Consider the following 12,493-nt stretch of genomic DNA (forward strand, 5'->3'; position numbering starts at 1 on the left):
AATACCGGCAGGGTCCTACCCACTGTATTTCGATGGTGCTGTATAAAACACAGTTGTATAAAACAAGGAGATTCCATCACCACCCCCATAAATTTCACTTGCTCAGTCCCTCTGCTGCCCACTCAAAGGCTGCAGTCACACACACTAAATAATCCACTTTCAGTGCACTTTCCAACTGGATTTTACTGTGTGAATTGGCAAAATCCAGTTGGAAAGTGCATTGAAAGTGGACTGAAAGTGGATTGTTTAGTGTGTGTGACCGCAGTCCAGGTGTCGCTCCTGAATCAGGAAGTTCAGATCGCAAGCTGCCCGGTGCCCCCAAATTTGCCAGCAGAATGTGGGGGGAAAAGAGTTCTACAGCTAAGGCAAAACAAGACTATGGTATCCTTACTGCCCACTTTCTCACATAGTCTGCCAGGACAAAGTGTGACACCATTCTAGAGCCATTCAGGTGGGTCACCGTCTTGAACTGAAGCAACAGAACAAAGTTTGATCTCCTCTCTTGGGTTTTTAGTTAGTAGTGGGTTCTTTTGCTTTATCCTATATATGTAGTCCCCCCCTTCCTCCGGGGGCTCAAAAAAGAAAAAAGAAAAAAAAGGACCAAGTTTGAGTCCAGTGGCACCTTCAGCTTTGTCCTACAACTCTGGATCAGTTGACCCTGTCCCTGTGACCATTCCAGAAAACGGGGATGGGCACATACCCCCTGCCTGGCTTTGTCCTCACTGTACTGGGACGCGACTTCACTGAAGCGCATGCCGGTCTTCAGCTTCTCCAGGGCCTCCAGGGATCTACTGTGTTTCTCACACAAAATGTGCCTCACCTAGGAAAAAAGCAAGGCATATTAAGAACCCAGACCTCTTGCATCAGTGGCTCAAAAACAAACACTATGGCCACATTCTTTCATAGGAAACCTGATGAGCATCTGCACCTTCTCGCCCACTGCAAGCAACCCTTTGCCTGCTCCCTACCCTAAACATCATTATTTTTTAACCAGCTATATTCATTTTATCTGTCACAAGGCTACTTTTGTCTGATTTGTAGATAAGGTTTAGAGCCCGCACTGCTGCATATGAAATCAGAAGTTCCTTATTTATCTGTATAGTTTTAAATCTCCCTGCTGCATCTGGGTCTTGAACTACACTTGCAGTCGAGAATCATTTCTGGTTTCTCCCCAAAACGCTTTCATTTATATATACACAACACAAAAGAATAGATAACATACCTCCCTAAAGATTATAGCTAATCAAAATGATATATAAGACTAAGATCTATCTTGGAATTTACTGTTCCAGACTATAACAAACACAGAGTCTATTTCTGAACAAACTGATTTGTTGCGTCACATTTTTAGACATCACATTAAGTTAGTTGTGTCATGAATACAATTTCCAAATTCTCTGAAACCAATCCTTGAGTGGTTTGAATGTTGTGATCATTTTTTGTGACCCACCTCACCCTACTAACGCAAATTAGCAGTGAGAGACTCTGAAGCAAATCCTGTTCCCACCCCAGTTCCCAATATGGAAGAATAACACTGCAGAATACTCTTCATCGGGGATGGGTGGGTGTTTGTCTTCCAACATGGCTAGTTGTGTGTCAGACTTCAGGGCAGTGTCGCCAACCTCCAGGTGGTGGCTGGAGATCTGAGAGTACAACTGATCTCCAGGTGACACAGATCAGTTCAGATGGAGAAAATGGCCACGTTGGAAGGTGGACTCTAAGGCCTTATACTCCACTGAAGTCACTCTCTTTCCTAAACCCAACCCTCCAGAGACTCCACCTCCAAAATCTCCAGGTATTTCCCAACCCAACTTCAGGGCCAAACCCTGAGTAATTGAAGAGCACAAAGCGAGCCTTCTGCTGTGCTCTGTTGTTCCTTCTTCACTCCCTGAGCAGTTCTGACAATGTCAGGGAAAGAATATGTCATACTATTCGTCTCCGCCCCATCCCCGCCACCTTCCTGACTAAAGCTGGGCTCATATAGAGATCACCCAAGGAAATTGCTAGCGCCCACCTTCACACTGCTGCCACCCCCCTTGGGGCCTTGGGGCTTCTTATCAGCAGCATCACCTCCGGACGTTGCTCCTCCTTGGAAAACACAGAAACAGAGGCAACCGTGAGATGCCCTGGATGGGCAAGAACAACTGTGGTCTCACATGCCGTGGCTTGTGCTGGGCTCTGTATCTGGCTGACAGCCCCAACCAGCTAAAGCATAATCACGCTTTGCATGCAGACCGTTCCCGGTTCAATCAGCATCCCCAGTGAAAGTACCAGGACTGGGAAACACCTCTGCTTTAGAGTCTAGAGAACTGCTGCTCATCAGAGTAGACAGCAGTGGACTGCATCAAAAGCCAGTGTGGGGCAGCGGTTGGTGTGTCAGGCTACAGTCCACAAGGCCCAGGTTCAAATCCCCAGTCTGTAATAAAACACACCAGGTGACCTAGGGTGCATCATTCTCTCTCAGCCTAACTTGGGCCCCGGTCACATGGGCCGGATATTGGGGGGGGGGGGGGACTGGCTAATTGCCCCGGCATCTGGAGGCAGCCCGTGGCAAACGTTTACTAGTACCTTGGAGGTGCTAGTTTTAAAATGCGCATTGTGAACGGTAAGCCATGGGTGCACTCCACTTCCCAGATGTTGGGGTGTGATCGCGCCCGGATAATCTGCCCACCTTCCGTGCCTCTCCTGTGGCAACTTTGCCGTGTGACTGGGGCCCCACATCACAGGGCTGTTGCGGGAAAACAGAGGAAAGAAGAATGAGCTGTTTAGAGGAAAAACAGGATACAAATGTACTGAATAATAAATGAATTGGCCAGTGGCCTGATTCAGCATAAGGCAACTTCATACATGCCTCTCAGCCACTGAAATGCATCAGTGCCAGTTTCCGGCCTACTAAATGGCTGTAACTGCAGTCTAAGAAATCCCAGGCAACTGTAGTTCAACGAAGCAGCTAGAACCAAGCCATGGAGAGCACTGGCACAAAACTACCACTTCCATAAGGTTGTCAGCTCTGGCTTGGGAAATGCCTGAACATTTGGGGCATGGGGCTTGGGGAGGGCGGGGTGTGGAGGGACCACAGCCGGGTATAGTGCCATAGAGTCCATCCTCCGCAGCTACCAATTTTCTCCAGGGGAACCGATCTCGGTCGCTTGGCGATCAACTGTAATAGCGGGATATCTCCAGGAACTACCTAGAGGTTGGCAACCCAATACACACCCAGGATTTTTAATGCCCCCCCCCCCCGGAAACCATGGTTGTGAAAATGGGCAGCGTTCTGATCCCTTTGCCATAAGAGTTGGGGATGCAGCCACCAGACTCCTGGATTCCCCCTGCTCTCAGCCAAGCACGGGTGAGGGGGAAGAAGACTCGGGCTGCTCAGTCCCGCCCGCTGGAGCTCGTCAGTCCGGCACCAACGTCCCAGTCGGCCGGCCCTGCCTCCATCCCTCACCTTTCCCTCCTTTGCCGCCGCTCTTTCCTTTGGGAGGCATCTCCGCAGCGCTTTTCTTCCTCAGCCACAGGTGTCGGTCGCTTAGTTATGACGTCTAACAAGGGCGACAGCGGACCGAATAACGTAGAGCTAAGGAAATAAGCCGTAGCCCGTTGACCCGCACTTCTGGTCTGCAATGGGATAGCTTTCCCGCGTCCCATCTTTTAGCCATAGAGATGCCATGGGGATAGCTGCGAGCATAAGAGAACCCGTTAGGCGCTGAAGAACAGTTTGAGTCCAAAGGCACCTTTAAGACCAACAAAGTTTAATTCTGGGTGTAAACTTTCGTGTGTATGCACGCGTCTTCAAAAGACATTTGATGCTAACATTCTCGGGCGTTCTGTCTGTAGCTTGTTTCTTCTCCCTACCCTTATGCCCAAGCTGGGCTCCACCACTTCTCTGGCGACGGCGCGGGGGGGGGGGGGGATTTTTAGACGAGTTTACAGCACCTCGAAGCTTTCGTGGACCTTCTTGGGTCCTTCCCACTTCTTCAGCTGCAATGAGTGGATTTTTACATTCATTTCCTGCCAGGGGTATGAAAAAACCGAGAACGGTTGGGAATCGTAAAATGCAATAAATGCAGGGTAAAATTAGGGTTACTATATTTTGAAAAGCAAAAGAGGACATATTTCTGGACTGACTATTTCAACCAATTCTATGCCCGATAGAATTTGAGATGTTCTCCTAGATAGGTTATTATGTTTGCCATAAGGGTTCCGATGGGACCGTAGAAAATATGCTATTTTAAGAGTTTTATACTCACAAAGAGAATTTATTGCGCCTTATGTCCTGTATGTATATCATGGTCCTTGAAAAAGATTGTATTCAATACAGGTAAATTACTAGATTCCCCTGGGATTAGTGATTGTGAAACTGACAAGCTGCTGTTGGACTGTTTGAACATAGTGTAAACCTGCACTTTGATGTATTGTTTTGGTGAAACCTATGTTTGGTAATACTTGACACCAATATTTATATAACAGTATAGGAAAAAAAAATTAAATGAAAAATAAAAAGCACAAAGTAGATCTGCCTTAAGCATACATCTATTACACACAGTGTCATATACTTTCCCATATATTCCTAACACTGTGACCCTCAGTTTTTGTATTCTCCAGGTGGTGGCTGGAGATCTGGGACCACAACTGATTTCCAGGTGACAAAAATCAGTTCCCCTGGAGAAAATGACCACTTTGGAAGACGGACTCTATGGCAATATACCCCTTTGAAGTCCTTTCCCTCCCCAAACCCTGCCCTCTTTGGGCTCCACCCCCACATTCTCCCAGAACTGGCAACCCAGGTAAAATGCAACGGCGTAAAATTCAAATCTAGTTAAGAAAAGCTAATTATGCTAAGCTAGTTACAAAACTAGCACGATGGGTAATGGGTGGGGGGGATTCCAAGTTTTTGTTAGAATAACACATGTAAGGAATAAGAAATCCCAAGGATTTAAAGGGGAGGGGAAACGTAAAACCTCACTTTGTGTGCCTCTATGCCCACTCCCCCCCCCCAGCAGCCGCTTGCCTTCCCTCTCTCGCATCAGTTGCTCGTGGGCCAGATAAGAGCTCTGGACAGGCCGGTTCCGGCCCCTGGGCCACATGTTTGACACTCCTGCTATAAAGGGCTTGCAACCTTGCCCCCAAGCAACAGGATTGAAGACCACTGCCCTAGCATAGTTTGCAAAATCTTGAGAAGTACCAGAGATGTTGCAGATGCAGCTGAATTACATGGTGCTGGGCGATGCTGGAACAACAGATTTCAAGATGCACCACAGATATCAAATAATAATAGCCACTCTAAGGTATTCATAAACACAAGCAACTCTTACTTTTAGTCTCCTACCCTGTGAAATGGAAACAGCACAGGTCTGAAAATTCTAGTGAGAGCATGTTGATTTTCAACAAATTCTCACTAGAATCCTCAACTCTGCACTGAAAACACACCCAGGAGTCAGCTGAGATTTCAGTATAAGAATTCTGGCCAAGAGTTGAGCACGTGTTGAAAATATCAGACACAAGCAGTGAACAAGGGGAGTGCCCTTCTGGTGGTGCTATCTGGCTGTTTTTGTAACTACTTGTATAGCCCGGTATGGATGGAGGGTAGCTGTGTGGAAGTTAAGCAGGTCTGAGTCAAGGCTGTGTCTGAAAAGGACGGCCCGGCCGGATCAACCACAACTCAACCCACCCCAGCATCTTGTTTCCCCCTGTAGCCAACCAGATGCTGTCTGGAAGCCCAAAAGTAAGGAATTAAGGCAATGGTCTTCTCTTGTTTCTCCACAGAACATGTTATGTATTCATCACATAGTATCCATATAGTGCTTTAGAAAGTTAAGTGCTGCACATACATTATCTTCTTGTCCTTACAAGAACTTTGCAGGTCAGTTTTATTACCCCAGATTGCAATGGAGTCTGAAGTGGAAAGGGCTTGGCTTCAGACCACCTAGTGGGTTCATGAGAGAGGAGAAAGTTGGATGGAGGACTTTGCTTGTGTGGTTCTATTACCTTAGCCATCTTTTTTGCCATCAAGTTACAGCTGACTTATGGCAACCCTTTGGGGTTTTCAAAGCAAGTCATGATCCTGGTATTCCTTGGTGGTCTCCCACAAGATTGAGCTATCCTGGGCTATCCAGATCAGGACATCTTAGCCAGTACACCTTCTTAAATTTGAATGCACATTGCTGCACTATTAACTCCTGCCCCATAAGGAAACAGAGCAATCACATCTCTGGCACGAAATGCTCGATGTTTGTATGTTCTCTGCTTTAGCACAGAATACAGTGTTTCCAAATTCACTCTACAACTCCTTTCTGCCACAAATTAACAACCCTTTCTACTTATAAAAAAGGAGAAACCTTAAATATTTACAAGAAGATGCCAGCAGTCAGCAAAGGTCTTACGTTTGTGGTTACTCAGATTTTATAGCTGCTGTCAAAAGTAAAAACGTTTTAACAGGTCTCAGGATATCATGTATAAATCTGTTATTACAATGTTTTGAGCTACAGCAATTTTTTTTTTTGAAAAAAGTATCAAATGTTCAAACAGCAGTGTTAGAACTGACCAAAGAACATGCCAGGATACTCCCAGCCGAAGGGCTCAGTTCAGTACAAAAGGGGTGGGGGGTGGGGATAGGAATATTACAGCCCTTACAAATTGGCCCCCAGTTTTGTTGAAGCCGTTCTACGAGGTGAGATAGTGGCTGCGTCATGGATGAATCCGTCCTGGTGCAGAACTGCAAGCCTGTTCAATTTGCACACCCAGGATGATTGCCAGGGTCCAAAGTTTCAAATTTACGTCGTCATCTTCAGTCCCTCAAAGCCACAGAACTTCCACCTTTTTTCCAGGCTGGCTCCGACCCCACTCATCTCCTGCTTGAAAGTGTGCTGAAGTCGTGTCATGAGGGCTTCCACTTCGCTAGCACAAATCTATAAAGTTAAAGCAATGAATCACAGAAAAAAGCTCAATGCAAAAGAATCGTACTATCGCACATATGATATCAGAAGCTACCCTGAGAGGTTGACCTCTGTCCACATAAATTCTGGAAACACACATGCCAACTATCTTGGGTTATTAACAGGTTTGCTGCGCTTCTGTAGGAAATTCTGGATACCACCCACATGAAATAACCCACATCCCGCTTTTAATCATGTATTCCAGTTCAAAGAGAAGTCAAGGGCGCCTGATCTTTCCAATTAATGTGATTGGCATAATTTCCACCAATTGGGAAAGAAACAGAGGAGGATCTGCAGGTGTTTAAAATCAAGGAAAGATTCCTTAATAAGCATGACTTGGGAGGTAGTAAAGTGCCCAGAGTTGAACTCAATTCACAGAATACTACTTGAGACCTTTTAATCCACGGAGTAAACAGAGATGGCAGCACATACCTTGCTATCAAGCCGCTGGAGGTAGGAACAAATGTATTCAATACTTGCTCCAAATGGGTGAACGTGAAGGAAGGCTGAGATGATCCCTATAGAAATAACATTGCTCTAGTTACTCCCGTTGTTCTATTCACTCTTAGGGGAAAAACGGAAATTTTCGGAAAAATTGAAAAAAATGCTACATTAGCATTTCTTTTGTCTTTTCTAGATTGAAAGTCATTCTGTTACTTTAGGAACATAAAATATGACTATGGACATTTTTACATGGCATGAAATTATCACAACTAGCATATTAAAAATATAGTGTATCCAAACAATTATTACAAACAGAATACCCACCCACATGCAAAAACAAAACTGAAACTTTGTTATTTTCTTCTGACAATCGCACCTCCTAAAGGAAGAAATGCATCTTGCATTGGAGAGTTCAGTTTGTAACCTACAGCTTGCTTGTCCTCAGTGCACAGAAATTAGATCAATCTGAAATTATTTGGAAAATATTTGAACACCTTGTCTTAAAATATTTTATTCATCATGTTAAAATAAAACGTTCCATAATCAATTTCTTTTCTTTTCTTTTCTTTTTTCAATTTTTCCAACTTTTCGGGGAAAAAACCAAAAAAGCTTCAGGGAAAAAAACGGGAAAAAAACGTTTCCCCCCCCGAATTTTTCCGGTTTTTTTCCGGGCCTTCACATCTCTACCCCAAAACGGGGAAAACATTTCCCACCCGAATGTTTCCGGGTTTTTTCCGGGCCTTCACATCTCTACTCTTAGGTCTCAGTAGCTGGCAGTACACAATCAGCATTCATCTGTCTCTGATGAGAGCACTTCTATACCAAGCTGCAAAAGGGGCACAGGATTTGGCACAATATCATGGAAGTGGCTTTAAAAATGCCTTAGCAGTGTACATTTAATGTAAGAAGTCCTCAGTGAGGGCTCCACCTCTTACACCATAATTTTAAGATACCTTGTTTCATAGACAAGTCCAATGTAGGCCAAGAATGAGTCACCATGTTAGACATCATTTCTGGCACTGGGTGAAGACTCAAGGCATCCAATAATTTTCTAGCAGATACAGAATTGCAGGGTATAGATATAAATATAAAATTCCAGAGCCATCAGGGAAGGCTAGGCTGACAAAAGGATTCACAGCTTAGAGCAGTGGTGGCGAACCTATGGCATGGGTGCCAGAGGTGGCACTCAGAGCCCTCTCGGTGGGCACGTGTGCCATCGCCCCAGCCAGGCCCAGACCATCATTAAAGTGTCGAATTCTCTGCCAAATAATTTTAAGTAAATGAAAGCATTTGGGATTGCTTTCCTTACTTTGTTTGGATCATCTTAAGTTAATGTATGAGTTGTTTTTTCTAAAGTAAAACCTCAGTATTCAGGTTAAATTGCCGTGTTGGCACTTTGCGATAAATAAGTGGGTTTTTGGTCGCAGTTTGGGCACTCGGTCTCTAAAAGGTTCACCATCACTGGCTTAGAGTATTACAGTGGGATATAACTGACAGGCTGAGCACTTCTGGATCACAAGATACTGGCCCTTAAAACTGAGTAATCTTTGTTGAAAATAACCATAACCTGCCATATCAAAACAAGTGGCACACCGACTGTGGGATCAACCTGTCAAATTCCCAATAGGGAAAAAAATTGGCTTTCTAAGTCTCTTAATTTTAAAGTGATTAACATCAAACTTTAAGGTCCTGTTGAGATGGTACATGACATGGCAGAATTAGGGGTTCAATGAGCCTGGGCCTTTCTGTTTTTCTGCTATGTAGGTTTTGCTATAACTGACTTTGGTTTCTTGGTTCAGAAGTCCCAGAAGCCTTTGCTCTCTTGCTGGCAGCCTAGGTGTAAGAACTAAAGCCTTGCCCTGCAGATGTACCTTTGCGTGAATTCACACTTCATGGCCTTCAAAGCCTAAACATATCTGCCTAGGTCTTTTTGACGCCGCAGTTAATAAAATATATCTAGGCACAGTTTCACACCAGCAAAAGTTCATGTTAATATGGGCTGGTATTTGGCAAGTCTGGTAGATTTTTAATTTTGGTATATTTTAATTAACTCCTCCCTTGATTCCTACTGGCTGAAAGGAGTTTGAAAAGGATGCTTTGGGCTTTGTTTGGGGCTGTTTGGCCAACACCCCACCTAGGCTTGAGTGGGGTCTTGGTCCACAGTCCGGAAACATCGCTTGTTCTTTTTGAAGTGTACACTATCCTTTCAGGTATTGGGATTTTCTATATGCTATTGGATATTGTTATTGAATATATGCTATTCAATTTACTTGTGTATGGTTTGAAGAATAGATGTTCTAGTTCATGGCAATTGTTCTCTCTGTGTTTCGCTCCCCCTGGAGGCCTGAGTTCCCTGGCCAGACTCCACCCACCCATAGAAAAGAACCCTAATGGGGTGGGGATCCCTGGTAAAGGCCTGGACTCCTAAAACTCCCCCACACTAGTACAATTACACCATATAAACCACACCATCTCTCCCTGATGCTGGAAGCTCTGCGGAACAATAGGGTCTTACATCCATTGCTGGTGGGGGTGCCCCAAAATTCAGACTATTTTGGAGGAAAATTCTTTGCTATATACAGAAAATGACGGGCTACTTGGTACCATTAAAACTCGGAACAATTTTACTAAACCTATGGACAGACTCCAATATCCTAGAAAATACCTGTCGACTGCCAAAACAACACTAGCTTCATTTTGGAAGAAAAAAGAAATCCCTCCAATACTGAGATGGTACAAAGCCATTTGGGATTTATTCATCATGCAGAAAGTATTCAACCAATCTACTGACAACCCTCAATACCAGTCCTCATTCTATCCTCTTTGGTGGCCAGTCCTAGACTTTACGAATGGTCAGGGCTATACCAAATCAACAGATCCAATTGTTAATAGCTTCATAGCTATAATGTAATTGTAGATCTTTACTACTTTTGTGTCCTTCTGCCTTACAGATTCTGTGCTTTGTATTTTTATATGTTGAGAGCCAGTTTGGTGTAGTGGTTAGGAGACGCTCTGAGACTCCTTTGGGTAGTGAAGGGCGGGGTATAAATCCAATCTCTTATCCTCTTCTTCTTCTAATACACTTAGAAGATGATCACTGTTAACTGCCATTTATTCCTTCTGCTGTAAGTCTCCTTATTGCTTCTGCGGTAAGTCACACTTTCATTCTGTGTTTTTTGCTTACCCGGTAGTTCTGTATTGTTCAAAACCATGTGTTTTACTTTTATATATTTGCTTTATTGTGCTCCGTTTGTATATTTTTTGGAATATTCAAAAATAAAGAATGTACAAAAAAACCCCACAACCCTGCCTTTGAGTCAGTAGTACCCCATCAACCTTCCCATGCCACAGAAGAGAGTTAACTGGATGGAAAATTCACCCTGGAGAAGTACATAATTACAAAAACTGAAGTACATAACCAATTTGGATTGCTCACGCTGAAAACTACAGCAGAGGTTTTTCCAACCAGGGTCACAGAACTGGTCCATCTCCACGGGTGGAATGAAAGACCCTTGGGGCCGTTGTCCTTACCCACTAGTAATGCTTCCCGCTCCGATTTGATTGGGCTGCTGGGGAGTCCTCTTTCAAGCATGCTCTCCTTCTCCTGGCTCACTGAGCAGATCGGTGACAACTTGCTGACCTGAAGACAATTACAAGCAACTGGTTTGTGGCACAAGCATTTATTTTCCAAAACCACAGCAATTGTGAATCAGCCACACCCTGTACTGTGCATGCACACCACACTGGGCCTTTCAGCAACTGGTAAAAAGAACAGGACGGACATGATATAGGGAGAAAGATGGAGGAGGGGAGGCATGTGTACTTGTTTGCTGGAGATTTTAAATATGTTTGAAGTCAGACAAGACTGATCATGTAAGACTATAGACTCCACAACATAAAACTGGATGCTAACTTATTGCTTGTTTTATCCTGTTTTTACCTGTTTAATCTTGGCATATGTGCCTCATTTTGTTAGCCGCCCTGAGCCCATCCGGGGAGGGCGGGGTATAAATTTAATAATAAAATTTAGAAAAACTTATTCACATAAACTGGTTGTTTCCTTTGCATGCATCTGACGCACCCAAAACTTGTACAGGATACTTCTTGAAAGCACACAATTACACATTTCTCCAAGTCAGAAAATATACCACTGCTGTCCTGTTAGTAGAAGTCTGGATCACCCAATAAAGCCAATTATCCATACTTTCAGGACTGAAAGAATGGAAACCTCCACTCAACACCTAATTAGGCAATTTGTTGACATGATGGGGCTTTAAAAAAAAAAAAGGATTAGACAAAATTCACAGAGGATGGCCAAGCTGTGATAGCTAAGTGAAGCTTACATATGTACAGAGGTAGTCTACCTCTGACTCCCAAACACTGGGGGCCAAATAGAGGGAGGCTATATAGCTGTCATGCCTGGCTTGTGAGCTCCCGGAGGAGGCCTAGTGGCTTCTGCTGGAAACACAATGCTGGACTGCATGGACCTTAGTCTGATAGATAGGACATGCTCTTATTACAGTGGTTATGAGCAGAGACTGGGATAATATAGGCGGGAGCAGCTGAACAGGCTGAGCCCAACAAAACGTTCTCTGCAAAGTTTCCTTCAGCTGCCCTTTGGCAGTTTCTCCCTTTTGAAGTACACGATTCCAGACAAATAAACCAAACCAAACCCCAAATGAGGTTTGAAGGCTTTTAGTGCTTTACTAGCAGCCTCAGAAAAATCTAGAAATGGGTTAGTACCATATTATAAATGTCTGAGTCAGCAAGCAACCATTCACAAGGGGGACCCCATTTGTGACTGCTTCTCTTCTGCACTTCAAAAAGGGAGAAACTGCCAAAGGGCAGCCGAAGGCATCTTATCTAAAGTAGAAAGCAGCATCGGGTTATTTTGTGCATCAAACAACTGCAGCTGTGCCTTCCTCCTTGACATGCAGGAGGTGACAGGGAATGTCAATTTAAAACTGTTCACTGCCCAGAGGGGAGGCTGGGCAAACATGAAAGCCTGCCAGCCCCATAGCCAGGATTTTTTGGGGGGGGAAGTATTTAATTAATTACAGAGGTTATTTCGGGGGGGATCGCGGGGGATCGCAGTTCCCCCGGGTGAGGCACGG

General features: G+C 44.4%; 2 protein-coding genes across 2 annotated transcripts in view; both read right to left on the reverse strand.

Annotated features, from left to right (window-relative positions):
• LOC107107639 (peptidyl-prolyl cis-trans isomerase NIMA-interacting 4-like) overlaps positions 1–3,538 on the reverse strand; it is a 4,037-nt gene extending 499 nt beyond the window's left edge. The window contains exons 1-3 of the mRNA XM_015407941.1: positions 3,449–3,538; positions 2,015–2,088; positions 701–820 (exon numbers count right to left, since the gene is read on the reverse strand). Of these exons, the coding sequence (XP_015263427.1) occupies positions 701–820; positions 2,015–2,088; positions 3,449–3,488 (234 nt within the window). The 5' untranslated portion in view covers positions 3,489–3,538. The remainder of the gene's footprint in view (positions 1–700; positions 821–2,014; positions 2,089–3,448) is intronic.
• Positions 3,539–6,382: 2,844 nt separating this feature from the next.
• ENOX2 (ecto-NOX disulfide-thiol exchanger 2) overlaps positions 6,383–12,493 on the reverse strand; it is a 24,655-nt gene continuing 18,544 nt past the window's right edge. Inside the window, exons 10-12 of the mRNA XM_015407942.1 lie at positions 10,911–11,019; positions 7,368–7,453; positions 6,383–6,908 (exon numbers count right to left, since the gene is read on the reverse strand). Of these exons, the coding sequence (XP_015263428.1) occupies positions 6,774–6,908; positions 7,368–7,453; positions 10,911–11,019 (330 nt within the window). The 3' untranslated portion in view covers positions 6,383–6,773. The remainder of the gene's footprint in view (positions 6,909–7,367; positions 7,454–10,910; positions 11,020–12,493) is intronic.

The sequence above is a fragment of the Gekko japonicus genome, unplaced genomic scaffold, assembly GCF_001447785.1.
Source record: "Gekko japonicus isolate JY-2015 unplaced genomic scaffold, Gekko_japonicus_V1.1 scaffold5967, whole genome shotgun sequence".
Taxonomy (NCBI): Eukaryota; Metazoa; Chordata; class Lepidosauria; order Squamata; family Gekkonidae; genus Gekko; species Gekko japonicus.